Source organism: Candida dubliniensis, chromosome 3, assembly GCF_000026945.1.
Source record: "Candida dubliniensis CD36 chromosome 3, complete sequence".
NCBI classification, from domain to species: domain Eukaryota; kingdom Fungi; phylum Ascomycota; class Pichiomycetes; order Serinales; family Debaryomycetaceae; genus Candida; species Candida dubliniensis.
In genome coordinates, this window is record NC_012862.1 from 546024 (window position 1) to 567822 (window position 21799).

At 28.2% G+C, this 21799-nt stretch overlaps 7 protein-coding genes across 7 annotated transcripts, besides 2 other annotated features; 4 read left to right on the forward strand and 3 right to left on the reverse strand. All coding sequences in view use genetic code 12, as the record gives it.

Moving 5' to 3' along the window:
- Nucleotides 1–1373: 1373 nt before the first annotated feature.
- CD36_82290 (ammonium transporter, putative) lies at nucleotides 1374–2969 on the forward strand (the record flags this gene model as incomplete). Its single annotated transcript, XM_002419122.1, has 1 exon — nucleotides 1374–2969. The coding sequence occupies one exon, from the start codon at nucleotides 1374–1376 to the stop codon at nucleotides 2967–2969; it is 1596 nt and encodes a 531-aa protein (XP_002419167.1).
- Nucleotides 2970–3792: 823 nt separating this feature from the next.
- CD36_82300 (acetolactate synthase, putative) lies at nucleotides 3793–5850 on the forward strand (the record flags this gene model as incomplete). The annotated part of the gene is made up of 1 exon (XM_002419123.1): nucleotides 3793–5850. One exon carries the CDS (start codon nucleotides 3793–3795, stop codon nucleotides 5848–5850), a length of 2058 nt encoding a protein of 685 aa, XP_002419168.1.
- A 595-nt stretch (nucleotides 5851–6445) lies between these two features.
- On the reverse strand, nucleotides 6446–7366 carry CD36_82310 (conserved hypothetical protein; the record flags this gene model as incomplete). The annotated part of the gene is made up of 1 exon (XM_002419124.1): nucleotides 6446–7366. One exon carries the CDS (start codon nucleotides 7364–7366, stop codon nucleotides 6446–6448), a length of 921 nt encoding a protein of 306 aa, XP_002419169.1.
- A 996-nt stretch (nucleotides 7367–8362) lies between these two features.
- Nucleotides 8363–8408: a mobile genetic element (3' end).
- A 94-nt stretch (nucleotides 8409–8502) lies between these two features.
- On the forward strand, nucleotides 8503–10506 carry CD36_82320 (protein Kri1 homologue, putative; the record flags this gene model as incomplete). Its single annotated transcript, XM_002419125.1, has 1 exon — nucleotides 8503–10506. One exon carries the CDS (start codon nucleotides 8503–8505, stop codon nucleotides 10504–10506), a length of 2004 nt encoding a protein of 667 aa, XP_002419170.1.
- A 171-nt stretch (nucleotides 10507–10677) lies between these two features.
- CD36_82330 (arylsulfatase, putative) lies at nucleotides 10678–12441 on the reverse strand (the record flags this gene model as incomplete). Its single annotated transcript, XM_002419126.1, has 1 exon — nucleotides 10678–12441. The coding sequence occupies one exon, from the start codon at nucleotides 12439–12441 to the stop codon at nucleotides 10678–10680; it is 1764 nt and encodes a 587-aa protein (XP_002419171.1).
- An 825-nt stretch (nucleotides 12442–13266) lies between these two features.
- On the reverse strand, nucleotides 13267–16308 carry CD36_82340 (aluminum resistance protein, putative; the record flags this gene model as incomplete). Its single annotated transcript, XM_002419127.1, has 1 exon — nucleotides 13267–16308. One exon carries the CDS (start codon nucleotides 16306–16308, stop codon nucleotides 13267–13269), a length of 3042 nt encoding a protein of 1013 aa, XP_002419172.1.
- Nucleotides 16309–19272: 2964 nt separating this feature from the next.
- Nucleotides 19273–19657: a mobile genetic element.
- A 291-nt stretch (nucleotides 19658–19948) lies between these two features.
- Nucleotides 19949–21649, forward strand: CD36_82350 (conserved hypothetical protein; the record flags this gene model as incomplete). Its single annotated transcript, XM_002419128.1, has 1 exon — nucleotides 19949–21649. One exon carries the CDS (start codon nucleotides 19949–19951, stop codon nucleotides 21647–21649), a length of 1701 nt encoding a protein of 566 aa, XP_002419173.1.
- Nucleotides 21650–21799: the final 150 nt, after the last annotated feature.

A 21799-nucleotide genomic window follows, 5' to 3' on the forward strand; every position in this document is an offset into this window, starting at 1 on the left:
TGATAAGAAGAAGAAGAAGAAGAAGAAGAAAGTAACTTGTAGAAGAATTACAATTGTTGTTAAGGAGAAACACCAACCAACCAACACACACACACATATCCAATTCAACCCATATCAATCATTATCAATGGTTTCCCTATTTCATCCTATCAACAATTCTAACAGTTGATTGGTCGGATTAACTTCTATGCAGGATGAAGATGACTCGTTGAATGAAGATTAAATTTCTTTTTTTTTTTCTTTTTTGCTTTTTCTTGTCGTGCATATTCGTTATCTATTGAGGTTATATGCAGGAGAAACAATGAAAGTAATTATTGCAAAAAAGAAAAAGGAAGAACAAGACTCACTCACTCACTTACTCAAAACCACCAAAATATCTTCATCATCACAATTAACTATAAGTGGAGATACTTTTTTTTTCTTTTAATATAGTAATTAAACAAACGAATAATAACAGGGCTTTTAGAAATAGATAATGTAATTGCGTTATATTAATTTGTAGAATCTGGGGGAGAGAGCAAAAAGAGTAAAGAAAGGTCATCGTAATTTATTAGGTTAAACAAAAGTTTCACTTGAGGTTGTTGTTGATTGCGATGATCTATAAAAAGCTTGAAGGACTTTATAACAAGAAAAAAATAAAAAAAATAAAAAAAACTAAGAGAGGACTATATTAGAACTGAATGAAAGTTTGTTAAAGTTGATGATAATGATGATGATGATAATGATGATGATATTGTCATTAGGTTGTTAATTGTCAATATACATCGAGTCTTTTAAAAACAATTAGAATCCATCGAACAAAAAGAATTAGATTTGCTAATAATAATAATAATAATAATAATAATAATAATAATAAGTCTCTTCTTCTTTTTTTGCCCTGTTGTTTATCTAAAACAAATCAATTTGTCCAAACTGTGACAAACTGAAATTTTTTTTTTTTTTTTTTTTTTTTTTTTTAATCAACAACAACAACAAATATCCATATACATACATATATTTATATCAACAATATTTGTACTATTTTATTAGTCTTAATATATATATATATATATATATACTCAAATGCCCTTTTATTTTATTTTTAAAAAAAATTAATTTTATACTATTATTATTAATTACTTTTTCTTTTATTTAACAAATATTTATTCATTCATTTGTTAATACATTTTTGTTATTTTATTTTTTTGTTTTTTTTTTTTCAACCATCTTTTACAATACTATAGATTATTAATCACCTGACCAAGCTACTACTACTACTACTACTACTACAGTTGTTCAACACATATTAATTAAAAAACTATCAACCTTTGAATTTTAATACACACATAGAACAGCACAGCACAGCACAGCATAGTACACACATATACCTAATCATGTCAGCAGAAGAAGTAATAAAATATATTTCAAGAAGGAAATTATTTACGGAAAATAATGAATATAATGAAGGTTATATATTACTATTTACAATTGCATCATCAATGATTTGGATTATGGTACCTGGATTAGCATTTTTATATTCTGGTTTAGCAAGAAGAAAATCTGCTTTATCAATGATTTGGATTGTTATAATGTCATCATTTGTTGGGATTTTCCAATGGTATTTTTGGGGTTATTCATTAGCTTTTAGTGATACTTCTAATAATTCATTTATTGGTGATTTACATTTTTTCGGATTTAAAAATTTATTAGGTGCCAGTGATGATAAAACAACTTATCCTGATATAGCATATTCTTTATTTCAATTACAATTTTTATTAGTGACATTAGCAATTATAGCTGGTGGTTGTATTGCTGAAAGAGGAAGATTTTTACCAGCATTAGTATTTATGTTTTGTTGGGCAACAATTGTTTATTGTCCTGTAGTTTATTGGATTTGGGGTGGTGGTTGGGCTCTGTCATATAAATCAGGAGCTTTAGATTATGCTGGAGGTGGTCCAGTGGAAATTTTATCTGGTATGTCAGCATTTGTTTATTCAGCATTTTTGGGGAGAAGAAATGAAACTTTAATGATTAATTATCGTCCTCATAATATTTCAACAATTTTCTTGGGTACTTCATTATTATATGTTGGTTGGTTATTTTTCAATGGATTTTCTTGTGGGAATCCTTCACTTAAAGTAGCTTATTCTATGATGAATACTCATTTATGTGGTGCTTTTGGAGCTATATCTTGGTGTTTATTGGATTTCCGTTTAGAAAATAAATGGTCAATGGTAGCAGTTTGTTCTGGATGTATTTCTGGGTTAGTGGCGGCAACTCCTTCTTCAGGGATGATTCCATTATGGGCATCAGTAATATTAGGTATAACTGCAGGGATAGTTTGTAATTTGTCGACTAAAATCAAATATTTATTACGTGTTGATGATTCATTGGATGTATGGGCTGAGCACGGTATGGCAGGAGTTGTTGGATTAATTTTCAATGCATTATTTGGTTCAGCTACAGTTATTGGTTATGATGGAATCACTGATCATGAAGGTGGTTGGATTGATCATAATTGGAAACAATTATATATTCAAATTGTTTATATTTTGGCCACAATGGCTTATTCTGGTGTCGTTACTGCCATATTATGTTTTGTCATTAATAAAATCCCGGGATTACATCTTAGAATTGATTATAATGGAGAGGAAGCTGGAGTTGATGAAGATCAAATTGGTGAATTTGCTTATGATTATGTTGAAGTTAGAAGAGACTTTTTAGATTGGGGGATTCCAACTGTTAATCCTACTTATCAAAACCTGATTAATGATCAACAACAACAACAACAAATATCAGAAGAAGCACAACAACAAAAAAAAGCAGCTGGTTTAGCTGGAATTGACGAAACCGAAGAAAATCAGTTTGAAGGAATAAAAATTAAAAGAGAAACTCAAATAATTGATGGTTCACCTCATAGTAATTCTGATTCTACATCAAATACAAGTATACAAGAGAAACATGAACCAGTGGAATATCGCCCGAATTGATTAATCTAAGCAGGTAAAGTATTTCAGTTTCAATAATAGATTTCAGTTCTTTAAACATATTTATAGTCTCAGTAGTAAAATTAATAATTTATAAACGTTGAATTAATGCAAAAAAAAAAAAAAAAAACAATAAAGAGTTGTACTCCATTGAGTCATAATGGTCTTAAGAGTAATGGTGGGGAAAGTAATCTCTGGTTGTATTGCGTGATGTATAAAATCAGAGTGGTATCACGTGAATGGGTTGTTGTTGATGTTGTTGTTGTTTTTTTTTTTGTCGTGTGGGACACGAAATAATGTTCCGTTAGTCCTAAAAAAAAATTACCATGCCTGTTGCGATACCGGTCCTGTATATTCTTAATGTGTTGCTGAATCGGAATCTAATTTCAAAAGGCGGAAACGCCGTGGTAGTGGTAATGGTAGTTTTATACCTAGCTGCTGCTACCAACTGGCCCTAACCTAAGGTGGTGGTGCTAGTGGTGGTGCGAATAATAAGAAAATTTTCTTACATATTTTATTTGATTTCCCTTTTCTCCTCCTCTTCCTCCTCATCCTCCTCCTGCCCACTCCCATTCTTGAAATTGACTCACAAATTTCATCATCATATTTACACTAACTAACTAACTAACTAACCAACGCTAAGAAAAAAAAAAAAATTTTATTTCTCCATATATTAATTAATATATATTCATCAAATTTTTCACCTTCTTTTTTTTTTTTTTTTTCAAGCAAACAAAGTAAATTATTTCAAATTCCTTTTTCCCATTATTTTATTGGTTTTATTGATTTTTTTTTAATAACAACTAATAATTAAACATCAACTACCATGATTTCCCGTAATTTGAGAAATTCATCAACTAAAACCTTATATGGTTGTATTTTAAGATCACAAATCAGATCAATATCGAAAAATAATTCTCAACAAGCTGCTGCTCAATCAACATCACGTCCACAACCATCTCCTGCTTTTAATACTGCTACTAATACATCTTCATCGACACAAACCATAAATGATCCAACTACTTCCAAACATAGATCTCCAATTTCTAGAAAGAAAAAAGAAGGACAGTTAATGGATGATTCATTTATTGGATTAACTGGTGGAGAAATTTTCCATGAAATGATGCTTAGACATAAAGTTGATACTGTATTTGGTTATGCTGGTGGAGCCATTTTACCAGTATTTGATGCCATTTATAATTCTGATAAATTTAAATTTGTTTTACCAAGACATGAACAAGGTGCTGGTCATATGGCTGAAGGTTATGCTAGAGCTAGTGGTAAACCTGGAGTTGTTTTAGTTACTTCAGGACCTGGTGCTACTAATGTTATAACACCAATGGCTGATGCATTAATGGATGGAGTACCATTAGTGGTTTTTTCAGGTCAAGTTCCAACTACTGCTATTGGTACTGATGCATTTCAAGAAGCTGATATTGTTGGTATTTCTAGATCTTGTACTAAATGGAATGTAATGGTTAAAAATGTGGCGGAATTACCAAGAAGAATTAATGAAGCTTTTGAAATTGCTACTACAGGTAGACCAGGACCAGTTTTAGTTGATTTACCAAAAGATGTTACTGCTTCAATTTTAAGAGAATCTATCCCAATAAATACTACTTTACCATCAAATGCATTAAGTCAAATTACTAAAAAAGCTGTTAGTGAATTTACTTCTGAAGCCATTAAAAGAGCTGCACAAATTTTAAATAAAGCTAAAAAACCCATTATATATGCTGGAGCAGGGATTTTAAATAATGAACAAGGTCCTAAATTATTAAAAGAATTAGCTGATAAAGCTAATATTCCAGTGACTACTACTTTACAAGGATTAGGTGCATTTGATCAAAGAGATCCTAAATCTTTAGATATGTTGGGTATGCATGGATCAGCTGCTGCTAATACTGCTATTCAAAATGCTGATTGTATTATTGCTTTAGGAGCAAGATTTGATGATAGAGTCACTGGTAATATTAGTAAATTTGCTCCTGAAGCAAAATTAGCTGCTTCTGAAGGTAGAGGAGGAATTTTACATTTTGAAATTTCTCCTAAAAATATTAATAAAGTTGTTGAAGCTACTGAAGCTATTGAAGGAGATGTTACTACTAATTTACAATCATTTATTCCATTAATTGATTCAATTGAAAATAGACCAGAATGGTTTAATAAAATTAATCAATGGAAACAAAAATATCCTTATTCTTATCAATTAGAAACTCCTGGTTCATTAATTAAACCTCAAACTTTAATTAAAGAAATTTCTGATCAATCACAAACTTATAATAAAGAAGTTATTGTTACTACTGGAGTTGGACAACATCAAATGTGGGCAGCTCAACATTTCACTTGGACTCAACCAAGAACTATGATTACTTCTGGTGGATTAGGTACTATGGGTTATGGATTACCTGCAGCTATTGGTGCTCAAGTAGCTAAACCTAATGCTATTGTTATTGATATTGATGGTGATGCATCATTTAATATGACTTTAACCGAATTATCTTCTGCAGTTCAAGCTGGAGCTCCTATTAAAGTATGTGTTTTAAATAATGAAGAACAAGGTATGGTGACTCAATGGCAATCATTATTTTATGAACATAGATATAGTCATACTCATCAATCAAACCCTGATTTTATGAAATTAGCTGAATCAATGAATGTTAAAGGTATTAGAATTACTAATCAAGAAGAATTGAAATCTGGAGTTAAAGAATTTTTAGATGCTACTGAACCAGTATTATTAGAAGTTATTGTGGAAAAGAAAGTTCCAGTTTTACCTATGGTACCTGCTGGTAAAGCTTTAGATGATTTCATTTTATGGGATGCTGAAGTTGAAAAACAACAAAATGATTTAAGAAAAGAAAGAACTGGTGGTAAATATTAATGTGTCTTGGATTTTTTTATTTCTTGTAAGTTTGTTTGTAAAATCATTAAATATAATATTTAATTTATTCGATTAATAGGGAGGTTTTAAATTGATCAGCCGTATTTGTAATATAGCAACTATATGGTTTGAACTATTATAGTATTGTTCATATGGTAGCGCGCAGGGGGGGTTTTAAGAGGGGTGTTAAACTCTCGTTTTATTAATATATTGAATATAAGAATAAGAATAAGAATAAGATTTGGAAGTTGAAGGAGGTAGATATATATATAAATATAGTAATTCTAATAACAAAATATAAAATTAATTCTAATAAATAAATAAATAAATAAAAAAAGAAATAAAGAAATAAAGAAATCAATTTGGTAAGTTTATTATTCAAAATAAAACCGGCAAAACAATATATCAAATGTAATCTAATTAAACCAATAATCAAATTAGAAACTCTTTGAAATTGAAATTGAAATTGAAATTGTAATTGACTTAATTGACTTAATTGTTTTGAGTAGTCAAAAACATATCCAATATAAACAAAAAAAAAAAAAAAACCTCCTCCCGTCCTCCCTCCCTCTCTTTCTCCTCTCTTGTTGATTCATTATTGATATTTTAAATTTAAATCATTTATATAATCTAAAATAATAATTGGTGAACTAGTTATAGGTTCAGAATATTGATTTTCTATAGTTAAATTAGCAGTATGATTTGATTTATTAGTAGGTAAGAAATTATGAAATATTAATGATTTATGAATACAAATTTGATTAATATGATTAGTAATCTCTTCTTTTTGTTTGTTAGTATTATCTTTATGATTATTTTCTTCTTCTTCCACCACCACCACCACCTCCTCCTTCACCTTCTCCTCTTCCTCCTCCTCCTCGTCTACTTCATCTTCCGAATCAGATGGTAATATATCATGTAACATTGTTTTCTTAATAACCAAATTTGGTTCTTCATTATTATTGATTACTTGTGATTTCTTGAAAATCTTAGTATAGGCTCGTTTAAAAGTTTTCGATAATGGTGATTTATTAGTAAATGATAAAGTTTTGAATTTTCTATTATCACTACTATTTATAGTATTGTTGTTGTTGTTGTTGTTGTTGTTGTTGAGGAAACTTGAATTTGAAGATGGAGAAATATTATTAAAATATTTAATCGTAGGAGTAATTATTGTACTTGAATCATCTAAAAATCCCTCATCATTGGTGTTGTTGTTGTTATTATTATTATTATTGTCTCGAATGAATAGTTTTGATAATCGATGACCGCTGTTATTCCTACCATGTTTAATTGTTGATGAATCAGTATCATTTGAAGGGATGTTGAATGATTTATTAATTGAATTATTAGCAGTAGAGGTAGTAATGGCATTAGATTGTTGATTCGGTTGAGTTGGTCGTTTAGTTCTACGGAATGAACCTAAAGAAAATCGTTTTTTCGAATTAAATGTAGATGTTGGTGGTGGTGGTGGTGGTGGTGGTGATGATGATGTTGATGAATTAGGCAATTGCATTACTAATCAATGAATCATTTGTAGTTGTAAGGTATTTATTAAAAACCTTTTTCTAGGTAAGGTTATTCAATTAATACTTGTAGTAGAAGAAAAGAAAAGAACAGAAAAGAAAGTGAAGATTTGTTATTTTAAATTTACAATTAAATAAATACAAAACCATACAATAACAATAACAATGACTATTATATATTATATTATTGGAAATGGATTATTATTAATATGAAAGAAGGAATAAAGTAACGTAAATTGTAAATACAACAACAACAACAACAACAACAATTTACTATAAACAACTAAAAAAGACCACACGCGGTCAATCGGCTAATTTTCTCACTGCAACATTCTTTATATTACTTCCCCCTACCCCCCCCCCCCACCATCCTACCCTCTTCTAATAATTCATTGAATAAAACCATGGGAATGTGGATTTGATGATATGGTGTTTCCATTCTTAAACAATATGACTGATAACTGACATCTATTAGTTCACCTTTTGATATCTAAAGATTGGAATCATCTTTCAATCTTCATGTGATAAAGATTGAATCTTGGAGATCTATAAACAATTGGTAGCATTGTGTATTTTTGATATTGAGATTTGTTAACATTTCCCTCCTCCCACAAAAAAGTAGGTACCCAAGTTGATAATTGATTTTAGAAAAAGAAGCAAAGCTTAATATATATATATATGGCCAATATCAGGAGTAAACTAATTTTGGTAAAGAACAAAAGAGAAGATATTACAATGTCAAATGGGAAATATAAAATGGATAAAATTCTTCTTACCAAAGAGAAATGATGTGTGTACCACATGAAATACTTCTCAAGAAAATTGTTAGCCCAAACAGATAATTTAGGAAATATTTACTACCTATAATAATGATATATATATATCCATATTTCCCATTAATATGACCAGAATGAAGTTTTCCCGTTTGAGTTTAGTTGAATTAATAATTTGCAATCTTTCTCATCATCATCATCATCATCATCATCATATGCCTGTATATAAGCAATAAATATTTGTATGTTAGAAAGAAAGAAAGAAAGAGAGAGAGAAAAAAAAATATATATATAGAAACGCATCTCATCGGATCTTCTTAATCACAACAAAATCTCTTTATACTTAACAATCAATGGCTAGAAAGAAATCAGCTGCTAAAAAGGCAAGAGAAGCCGCTGCCGCTGCTGCTACTGCTACTGCTACTGCTACTGCTGCTGTTGAAAGTAGCACCTCAGGAAATTCAAAATCATTGACTTCTAACAATGAACACGCCAAAGATATAAAAATTGAAAAACCATCATTACAAAAATTACCTCAAGATAAAAAAACTTTGTCTCCTTCTGATGATGATAAAGTTTCCGACTTTGATGCATACTCAACATCCTCATCATCATCAGAGGAAGAAGATGAATTTGGTGATTTAATTACTGAAGATGTTGAAACTGGAATTAATCAAGTTTTACAAACCATTAAAACTAATCCATCAAAATTATTAGATCCCAATGTAAAATTTTTTGAAGATCCCGAACTGATTGAATATAATGAAACGACAAAGAAACATAAACCATTATATATAAGTGATTATAATCGTATGCAATTATTAGACCAAGCAAAGGGCAAACAAACCAATGAACAAGAAGAAGAAGAAGAAGGGACTGGTTCTTTTGATGATCAAAAAACTATTGATGGACAAAAATCATTTGTTACGGTTCAAAAAGAAGAAAAAGATCAACTTTTAGCAGAAATTAAAAAAGCATTTGATGAAGATATTGAAGATGATAGTGATGAAGAAAAGAAAGAGGAGAAAGAGCAGGATGATGACTTTTTCCGTAAAAAAGATGAGAAACAATTTAAAAATGAAGCTGAAGACAAAGACAATATCATTGGTGGATCAAATTTACCTGATCCAAATCAAGATCAACAAGGATTTTTAAATGCTTTTCTTGATCTGAAAGCTTGGATACCTAAAAAGGGAGATAAAATAATTAATTTAGATAAAATTGATCAAACTTATGAAGAAGAATTTGATGAAGCAGTTGAAAAATTTGAAAATGCTTATAATTTCCGTTATGAAGATCCTAATGGAGGATCAGAAATTATTAGTTATGCTCGTAATCAAGCTACATTAAGACGACTGAAAACTAATCTGCGTAAACGACAACGTGAAAAACGTCAAGAATTAAAACGTCAAGAAGATGAAATTATTCAAGATTTATTGAAGAAAAAAAAAACTGCTAAAATTAATAAAGTAGTGGATCGATTAAGTAAAATTAAACAAGCCATTGGTGGTGACCCTAATAATAATAATAATAGTGTTGTTGATGATGAAACTATTGAAAGAGTTTTTGGAGATTCTTTATTAAATGATGATTTTGATGATGCTGATTGGGATAATAAAATGGCAGAAATATTTAATGAACAATATTATGAAGCTGAATTGGAAAAACCAACTTGGGATGATGATGATGATGAAATTATGGGTGGTGATATAAATAGTGATGAAGAACAGGAACAGGAACAGGAAGAAGAAGAAGGAGAAGTTGCATCTAATTCTGAATCTGAATCTGAATCTGAAGAACCACCAAATAAAAAATCAAAGAAAGATTTACTTAAAGCTAAAAAATCTATTAAAAAAGAAAAACAATCACTTAAAGAAAAAGCTCAAGCAATAGTAGAAGCTAATACATTAAAATTGATGGATGAAATTGAAGAAGAAAGAGGACGTCAACGAGAAAATGATGGTCATGAAAAAGAAATTAAATTTAAATATCGTGAAGTATCACCAGAAACTTTTGGTTTAACTACTAGAGATATTATATTAGCTGATGATAAACAATTAAATAATTTCATTAGTATTAAAAAATTTGCTCCTTATCGTCCTAAAGAATTAAGATTAAAAGATAAACGGAAATATACTAAAAAGAAACATTTACAAGAATGGAAAAAGGAAACATTTAAAAATTTGAAATTACCTAAAGAAATTGAACAAAGTGGAGCAGGTGGTGATAATGATAATGATGATGATAATGATATTTGGATTCCTAATGAAGATGTATCTAATAACTATTATAAAAATGATAACAAGAAGCAAAAGAAGAATAAGAAGAAGCATGATAAACTGAGGAAACAAAGATGAGGATGAATTGAAATCATCATCAAAATAAATAGAACATTTACTTAAATGAGTAATATAGTACATTATATATTACTAGTAGTATAAATAACGATAATAATAAGTTTAGTTTAATGAACCAACTTTTTGTAATCTTTATTTAGTTCCAATTTATAATATAAATTATTACTAACTTTAATTATTATCAAGAATGGTTCTATAAACAATTTCATTTAATTCACCATCAATTTTTTCTTTTTCAAATAAATCACTACCTAATTCAATTAAACCAGTTTCAGCAGCATAAATTGCCCAATGATCTAATAATTCATTTAAAATTTTTTTATATTGTGATAAATCACTTAAATCATTAATTTCACCAGGATCATCAATTATATTAAATAATTGCCATTTTTCTGGTCCAAATGGTTTAGGAATAAAAATTGCTTTAAATGAACCTTTTCTAATTGCTTGTTGACCAAATAATTCCCAACCAGTTACAGTATTTTCATCATGAACTTGATTAGTTTTATTAATTAAATAATTAACCCATGATTTACCTCTTGGTTTAACAACTTTCCGATTTTTATAAATTTCTCCTGGATGTTGAATATTAGCTAATTGTAAAATTGTTGGTAAAATATCCATTACCGTTGTAAATTCTTTCAAAATTCTCCCACCACCATTACCATTACCACTACCACCACCACTATTACCACTGGTACTATTAGAAGATGTTAAATTTGGATAATGAATTATTAATGGACATACAATTGCTCCTTCAGTTGACCACATTTTATACATTGCATGAGGAGCAGTTGCTGCTTGAGCCCATTGATCACCATAATAAGTAAATGAATTTTTATTACCAATATTAGATAAACTATTATCATAATATTGATTTATAAATTTATTAATTCTTTGATTTGTTAAAGGTAATGATTCCATTAACATACCTTCAGCTCCATTATCAGACATAAATAAAATAAATGTATTATTAAATTGATTAATTGATTTTAAATAATTAATTAATCGACCAATATTTTCATCTAAAATTTCAACCATAGCAGCATAAGTTTGCATGATTTTAATTTCTTTAGATTTTTCTAATAAAGTTAATTCATCCCAAGTTTTTCGAATAGTTTTAATAGGATGAGGAATTATTTTTTCATCAATTAAACCTAATTTTATAGCTGATTTTAATCTTGAACGACGTAATTCTTCAGGTCCATTATTATAAATTCCATCATATTTAGAAATTTTATCTTGAGGAGCTTGATAAGGCCAATGTGGTGCAGTATAAGTAATCATACCGAAAAATGGTTTATTTTCAATTGGTGATTGTTTAATAAATTCAATAGCTTTATCAGTGAAATAATTTGTTGAATAAAAATCATCAGGTAATTCTATTTCAGGATTTAATAATTCTTTATCATCTTCAACATAAATTGCTGGTAAAAAAGGAATTTGATCACCTTTTTCATCTCTAGTAATATATTTATAATGATTTCCTGCTCCAGGTAATAATGTAAAACTTTTATTAAACCCTCTTTTATTAGGCCAATAAGGTTTTTTCAAACCTAAATGCCATTTCCCCGATATAAATGTATGATAACCATTATCTTGTAAAATTTCTGGTAAAGCAACAACTTTATCATTTAAATAACCTTCATAACCAGGTTGATTGTTAAATTTTTCAGGATGACGTTGAGCAAATTCTGCCATTTGTCCTAATCCAGCAATATGATTATCAGTACCACTTAATAACATTGATCTTGTTGGAGAACAAGCAGAAGCAGTATGAAAATCAGTTAATCGAATTCCATTAGGTCCAGTAGCTAATTTATTTAAATTAGGGGTATGAATTTCTCCTCCAAATGGTGATAAATCAGTAAATCCTAAATCATCAGCAACAATTATTAAAAAATTGGGTTGTTTAGGTGAAGAAGTTATTGTCATGATTGTGTAAAGTGGGGAGGGGGGGAAGGGGGTTGGTTGTGGTAAAGAAATCAAGAGACGTAATTAAAAAGTTGATGAGAATATCTCTCAAAGAAATAAGGAATCTATATATATATATATATATATATACTTACATTATATGAAAGTATATGAACAATAACAATATATTATACTTTTGGATTAATTAATTGATTAATATTAAATCATTGCTTGCGTAATTATTGAATCATATTATGTGTAATTGATTTTATTGAATAATGTGGAGCCACAGTTTTTTTTTTTTTTTTTGCATCAATTTTTTTTTTTTTGATTCATTAATTCATTCATTCATTCATTCATTCACTCAACAACATTAATATTACTATTACTATTACTACTACTATTACTACTACTACTACTACTTATCAATGATATTTTAGGAATATTTGAGGCAAAATTAATTCAAAATATTTATATTAATAACAAAACCACAAAATAAATTTATCTAATAACAACTGGAAATTAAGATCAATTTTGAATGTGGTGGGTGATGGACAATGGGAGATTTTTTGGTTATCTCTCCCTATTATTATTATTATTATTATTATTATTATCATCACTAATAATATAACTAATCTCCTTTGTTTAGTTTAGTTTTGTTTTGTTTTGTTTTGTTTTGTTTATTGGCAATGATAGTGGGAGTGGGTGGAGGGGTTACAACTACTTCTATTGTAATTAACAAAAAAAAAAAAAAAAAATCATCCAATATATTTACTTATTTCTCCTAGAATGGTATATATATATATGTATATGTATACACCAAAAGTTAGATACCACTTTATATTTTTATTCATATTTATTGGGGAAACTAATAATTGATTTATTAGCACCAACACCAACACCTGCACCACCATTGCCATTACCATTACCATTACCACCTCGAGCATTACCATGTTTTCTTAAACCTAAACTTCTAATTGATCTTCTTGAAGAATGATTAAAAATTGGTCGATTAATTTTTTTTTGTCCTTCAATTGAATTATTTAATTTTTTTAACCACCATTGAGCGAAAATAAATGATCCAATAATTATAAAAATTAATACACCAACAATTCCGAAAAACCAACCTAAATTATTCCCACCTTCACCAGGAACTCTTACATTCATTCCAAATAATCCTGTAACTAAATTTAATGGAACTAACATTGTTCCAATTAAAGTAATTTTAGAAAACATTTCGGTAATTTTATTATTAGAATTAAATGATTCAACTTGTAATTGAGCTAAATAATTTGAATGAGATCGACTAAAAATTTTTTCATAAGCTAATAAATTTTGAAACATGGTAATTATATGATCTTGAATATCACCTAAATATAATGCAATATCTGCTCTTGGACGAGCATCAGGAATAAGTAAAGATTTCCCAGTACCAAGAGGAAAATCTTTTGGTTGTTGTGGTGGTGAAGGTGAATTGGTATTATTATTATTATTATTATTGCCACCAACTGGATTAAGATTAGGATTAGGATTAGGATTAGGACCAAAATTGACTCCTAATGCACCACCACCTGTTGATGTTGAAGTTGTTAAATTATTAAGATTTAAAGTTGAAGTAATTGGTGAAGTAATAATATTGGTTGGTAATGTATGATGAGTTTGTTGATGTTGATGTTGATGTTGATGATGAAGATGATTATTATTATTATTATTATTATATTGACGTTGATAATAACCAGAATTTGCTTCTTCTTGACATCTTTTAGCAAACATTTTTATAACATCAGCTTTCCCTGATAATAATCTCATTAAAGTCATGACTTTTCTTCTTGATTCACCAATTCTTTGTAACATACTACTAAAATCAGTATCTCTAGCAGTAAATACTGCATCTTCAATAGCATCAGCTTCATATTCAATTCCATGAATCACGGGAGCAAATCCATCAGTAATTTCATCAATTAATGCATAACATAACCAATCAGCACTAACATCAACATAATCTCTTAATTGACGAACTCTTCTTCTAACATTTGCTGGATGATTAATTGGTGAAAAATGAAAAGTTAATATTCCATCATGGAAAACAACAATATAAACATTAATTGGTTCTAAATAATCTTCTGATTCTTTATCAGCTTCAAAAGTATGGAAACAAACAAAATAATAACTTTTAAATAATTCAACTTTTTCTCTAGTTTCTTGCATTCTAATATCTTCAGCAGTTAAAGGATGAATACCAAATGCTTTAGCCAACATTTTCATTTCAGAATCAGTTGGACAAGTACAATCTAACCACCAAGTTTCTTCACCATTTCTAAATAAATCTCGAACTGATATTGATTGACCTGATGATGATGATGATGATGATGAAACTAATGATGGAATATCAGGAGCATGAATGGTTTCTTCTGATTCTGAATGGAAAAGTGAAAATCTATCAGGTAATGATCCTCCATTGATTCCATCAGAAATTCTTGCTCCACCAAATTTCACTTGTCCTGAACTAGAAGAAGAAGAAGAAGTCAATGATAATTGATCATCATCATCATCATTATCATCATACTTTGGTGATTTTTGGTGATGGAAGTGATGATTTTTCAATTCATAAATTTCATCAGATGATGAAGAATTTTCATGAGTAATTTCAAATCTTGATAAAGTTTTTTTCAAAATATTTTTTGGAGTATATTTTAATGCAGCAATACTAGAACCACCACTACCACCACCACTATAATTATTATTATTACCCTTTTTGTTGTTGTTGTTGTTGTTATTACTATGATAAGGATGACGAGATGCACCACTAGTAGTATTAGAAAGATTTTGAAATTCATCAATACGCAGAATATTTTTAGCAATCATTTGTTTTTGTAATAAAGCTTCTTCTCTTTCTTCACGAATAAATTCATCAATTTCATCAAAATCAATTCCATTAACTCTAATATGATCACCAACCATAGGGAAACAAACATCTTCTTCAGTTTCTTGAGATGATCTTGAAGCATGAGAATCGGCTTCACTATCAATAGATGAACGAGATGGTCTTCTACCAGTGGCAGTAGCAGTAGCAGTGCCAATACCAGTAGCAGTGCCAGTACCAGTAGCACCAGGGGCAATTCCAGCTCCAAGGGTTGTTGCACCAATACCAAGTTTAATCCCAGTAGTAGTAGGGTTAGTAGTAGGGTTAGTAATATCTTCACTATCATTAGTTTTCATTTTAGTCATGGGACTAACTAAATCATTTTCAAAATTATTAGAATTATTACGACCAATAGTTTTCTTTTTAATTAATGGAGGTAAATTATCTAATTGAGATTTTCTTCTTGATTTATTTGAATTAGTAATAATTGGAGTAGGGATTTGAAGATGAGTAGTATTAGTATTGTTTGTACTATTATTATTATTATTATTATCATCATCATCATCATCATTGGTATCTTTTAAATAAAACTCTTTACGTAATGTACTCATATTATAATTACGATTTTTGTAATGACCACTACCACCACTACCACCAATAATGTTATCATCATAACTTGATAAACCCATAGGATTAGGTACTTTAACTTTAACTTTCTCTTTATCTTTATCTTTATTTTCTTTAATAATATGAGATTTTTTCTTAATAGAAGAACCGGATTTATGAGTCAATGGTTTAACATTTTCTGGATTAATTTCTTGTTGTTGTTCTTGTTGTTGTTGTTGTTTTTCAACTTCAACTTCTAATTCAACTTCATCATTATCATTATCATTATCATTATCATCACCATCACTAATGGCACAATCATTAATGATTTGATTTCTATGATCATTTAATACTTCATCAGAATGAAGAATAGGTTGATTAGTAGTTGAATTTTGATAATAACTTTCACTATCGGACATGATGAAACAATATATTTTTTTTTGTTTATAGTTAAAAAATTTCTTGTATTGTATGTAGTTGTTATTACAATTAAATTAAATTAAATTGAATTAAATTAAATTAAAAAAAAAAACCTTAGTAAATTTTGAAAGTGATAAACAACACCAAAATCAATTATCATAGGATTAAAAATTGTTCAAAAATGATTGATTAAAAGGTTTGAACCGTTGAGGAAGTATGAATATGAATATGTTAATGTTAATGTTAATGTTAATCTAATAATATTGAATAGAAAAAGGAGTATGAGTATGAGTGTTTGTGTGGGAGGGACGGAAGGAGGGAAGAAGGGGAGGAATAAAAATTTAACTTCTGTTAATCATGAAAGATGAATAAAAAATCGTTAAATTATTTGAACAATACCAATGATATATCATATATGTATATGTATATGTATATATATATATATAGTTGGTGAATAGGAAGAAGAAGAAGATAATTAAAAAAGAAGAAAGAAAGAAAAAAAAATTTACATGATGAAAAAAAAAAAAAAAAAAAAAATGAAACAATGAAATAATGATCGATGATGATGATGATGAGAGAAAAATTTAATTCAATTTATACTTTTCTCTTTAAGTAAAAAGTGAGTTGGGAAAGATACACGCCTTTCATTCATTATTTTACATTACCCATTACTAAAAAACAGAGACAAACAGACAGAGTGAAAAAAAAAAAATATTTTTCCACGCCTTCCTTCCTTCCTTCACTCCTTCACTCTCTCCTCCCCCTCCCCCAAACAATTGTAAATCAAAATAAGAAAAGATAGAATATAGAAGATAGAAGATAGAAGATAGAAGATAGAAGATAGAAGAGGAGAATCAAATTTGTTTAAAGAAAAAGAGAAATAATATTAGTCTAAAAAGTGGCTGAAAAAAAATAATATAAAAAACAAATATTCCCAACTAACTATTTTTTTTTTTTTTTTTACTTCATGTAAAACTTATCAATAAATTTATCTACGGAAATTTGATTTATATTAATTCCTTAGAGAAAGTTATTCATAATTGTTAATACTTGTTATAAGCCTCATTTATTAGTCTCCCTCCCTTCCTTCCTTCCTTCCTTTCCTTTCCTTCCTTTCCCATTCTTTCTTTCTTTCTTTTAAAAAAGAAACTTTCTAAAGTATAATAATAGAATAAACAACAAAGAGCTTAGGTGATGTGAATAGGAGGCAACACCAGAAGAAGAAGAAGAAGAATTATACAAGAAAATAATGAAAGATCTTAATTAAAATCTCAGACAATGTAACAGCAATAAAGAATAAACTTAAACTTCTTTCTTTCTTTCTTTTTTCATTTATGCAACAACAAATTCAAAATTTCTTTTTCTTTTTCTTTTTCTTAATCATAATTAGAAACTTAAATCATTTATTTTTTCTGTTAAAGAGTAGTAGTAGTAGTAGTTGTTGTAGTAGTAGTTGTTGTTGTTGATAATTCTATCCTATCAAATTCTTGAACAATTAATAATAATGATAATAATAATAATAATAATAGTAATCGTCTAATTGAGTGGTCGTGTAGAATTGGATAAATGAAATTACTGCAAAAAAAAAAAAAAAAATATCTCATCACACAAACATACACACTACATACATACATACATTTATTCTCAGCCTCATTTGAAATTGTATGGTGAAAATCTTACAGTTGCTCTCTGCTCTCTCTCGTTGTAAGAAGTAAATGATAGTTGACCACGTTTTTCTTCTTCTCCCCTTTCTTCTTTCTTTCTTCTTCTCCCCTTTCTAGTAATATCATTTACAACAAACTATGTATAATATTACTTTATAACTCTTCCTAACAACTTTTCTATGGGATTTTCTTCTGTAGTAATTATTTTTTTTTTACTGATTTGAACTGAAACAACAACAACCAACCAACCAACCAACCAACAAATAAAAAAATAAAAAAAAAAATCCCTCAAAGAGGCTTTTTTTTAAAATAATAGTTCCAATAAGAGTTAATAGAAGGGTGAGAGGGACTGTTTAATTTGTTTCATATATTCAAGGAGTAGATAGAAGATAGAAGATAGAAGATAGAAGATAGAAGAGAATGGAATGGAGGCTGAGAGGGATTTATGCTCTTGTTTTTGATATTGTAAATTAACAATTATTAAATACCCAAATTAAACTTAAGCCAATTCATCTCATCTCATCTCATTTAGAGTTACTATTATTGTAATTTGATACAATACAATACATATCCAATGTTAAGCCCTTTTCTTCTTTTTGTTCTTCTTGTTCTTCTTGTTCTGTTTTTTTTAAAAAAAAACAATAAGATTGTTCCTTTTCTGTATTTAAAGAATATGTTAATTCAATTAAAAAAAGGGTGAGGGAGGTGAGGGGGGTTTTTATTATATATATGGAAAACTGGAAAACACAAGAAAAGTCAATCTAAGTGAAATCATATTAAATTAGGTTAGGTTAAGTTAGGTTAAGTTAGGTTAGGTTAGGTTAGGTTATTATGATTCCATGATCAATAGTTATAAACCAATTATATTGCTTCACACTATTGACAACAAATACCATTAGTTTAGTATTACTATTTTTGACTTGGTTTTTTTTTTTTTTTAATATGTGGCTTAAACAAATAAACAAGTAAACCCCCCCTGGTCCTGTAAATAACAATATTTCTCTATGAGTCATATATCGTATACTATATGTTATTGATGTTTCCTTTTACTTAATCAAGCTTGTTAAATCCTAATTTCTCTTAAATCCCTCAATATTCAACTTTCTTCTTCTTCTTCTTGTTCTCCCACCTCCCCTCCCTCTTCCCTCTCCCCCCTTTCCTTTATGTCAAATACTTTATAGAACTCTTTGTTAACCCAACCGTTTTTTTTTCTTCTTCTTCTTGTTCTTCTTCTTGTTCTTCTTCTTGTTCTTCTTCTTCTTCTTTTCTGTAATGATACTATACCTTTCATGTTGATTTTGTTCGATTAGTACTAGATGCACAAAGTACTAAAGTACATTTTTGTGTGTATAAGCATGAAATGTCAATGGTTTAGGTTTAACAGCTAATATCACATGATGACTAGATATTGGAAAGCAGTTGTGAAATAGCAGGCTTAGTAAATCATCTAGTACCAGTACAGTAAACTTATTTATTAAGAATGAGTGAGAGAAAGTGGTGGGTTATTGCCTTTGACCACGAGATGTCTAACTTCTGGTGTATAAATATAGGTGATATTCTTCGTGTAGAGAAAATTGTAGAGATTTCTAGAGATAAGGATATCGAGAGATATAGAAAAAAAATTTGTCAAAGGAGGGTTTTTTACTGTGTGAAAAACATATAAACTCTTAAATTTTCTTAATTAGATTTAATTTGCTTTCATAATGTATTGTCATTTTTGTAGTTGTAGTTGTAGTTGTGGTGGTGGTGGTGACAGGAAAAATCTCTTCGCGACGACGACGACGACGACGCGTTGAAAAAAAAAATAAATCAAAAAATCAAAAAATCAAAACATTGATCCACCAAAAAAAAAGTTCTTTAGATGTTGTTGATAATTTCAAATGATCTTTGTGTATTAAGAAAGTGTTTTTTTTTTTTTTTTTTGGAACGTCCAAGCAAGGCTATAATTTGATTAAAATAATATAATTATATCAGTATGGCAACATATGCAAAACGACGCAATGGAGGTGGTGGTGGTACATTCAAACGAGCTCGATTATCATCATCATCAAATACCACCAACAATAACAATAACAATAACAATAACAACAAATTTTCAACATCAATTACTACTCGGTCAATTCAACAGAATAATAATAATAATAATAATAATAATAATAATAATAAAAATGGTCGAAATCAAATAATAAATGATTTTTTGGATATTTATAATTTTCAACAATCAGATTCAAAATCAATTGAAAATATAAATATTAATGATCAATTAAATTTATTTGAATTATTTGATAATAATGATAAATCAACATCAACATCAACATCAAAGAATGTGAATGTGAATGGTAATGATATTATTAATGTTAATAAAAAGAAAATGATTCCAAAATCAAAATCAAAATCATCATCTAAACCTAAATCAAGGTCAAAATCAAGGTCAAACAATACATTGAAACTGAAAATTAAACAAACTTCTAATATTAACCAAACTTCTAATAATAATCCTTGTGTTTGTCTTTGTCCTTGTCCTTGGGATGAATTATTAAATAATTTAGAAGAATCATCGATTTATTTACCCAAAATTTCTTTAATTGATGAAAATGAAAATGAAAATGAAATTGAAAATAAATCAGATAATGATAATGATTTACAAGGAGAACATATAATTTCTACTAATATTATAAATTTACCTAATTTAAATTTTGATAATGAACCAATTGAACAAGATATAGGAAAGAAGTATCATCATCAACATCAACAACAACATCAACAACAACAACAACAATTAATTCAACCCAGTTCCTCATTATCATCATCATCATCAACAACAAATACAGCAACAACAAATACAACAACAAATACAATATCATTGAAACCTAATAAAACATATGCACAAGATAGAAGTTATTTAATTCTTGATCAATCATATATTGATATAAAACAAGAATTAGGTGAATCTATAAGTAGACAATATGATTTTGATAAAGACATCATACAAGAAGAAGATGACAATAATAATAATAATAATAATAATAACAATGATAACAATATTGTTTCTAATAGAGTGATAAATGTTCATGATTTTAGAATAAAATCAGGATTTACCACTACTACTAGTAATACTACTACTACCACTACTAGTAATACTACTAGTAATTATAATAATAATAATAATAATCCAATTTTACAAGATATAATTGATGGATTATTATCAAATTCATTTAATTTACAATTATCTTCATTATTAGAAATACTATCAAAACCAATTTTGAATTTAACTTTATCCTTAACTTTAACTTTAATTGATATAATTATTGAATATGTATTACCATTGATTGATTCAAATAATAAATTGATTAAATGGTTATCATCGAAAATAATATTTGATATAATACAAATGAGAAACTTATCAAAAGAAGAACAAGAACAAGAACAAGAACAAGAACAAGAAGAACAAGAGGAAGAGGAAAGATTGGGATATAATTTTGATGGTATTGATCAAAATAAATTAAATGATATTGAAAAAAATTTAAATTTAGATTTAAAAAATATTGAAGAATTGAAAATTATGATTAATCAAATACCAAAAATTTATCGATCAAAGGTCAATGAATTATTAAACAAACAACAACAACAACAACAAGAAAAAGAAGAAAAAGAAGAAGATCTAGAATTTAAATAAAATGGTATGGTAAGGTATAGTAAGGTATGGTAATCTTTCATTGATGTATATGTATTGTTTTAAAGTTGATAAATGAAAATTTATAAGAAAAAGATTGTCGAATAGATAGATAAATAGATAGATAGATAGATAAGTATTGTAGAAAGATAT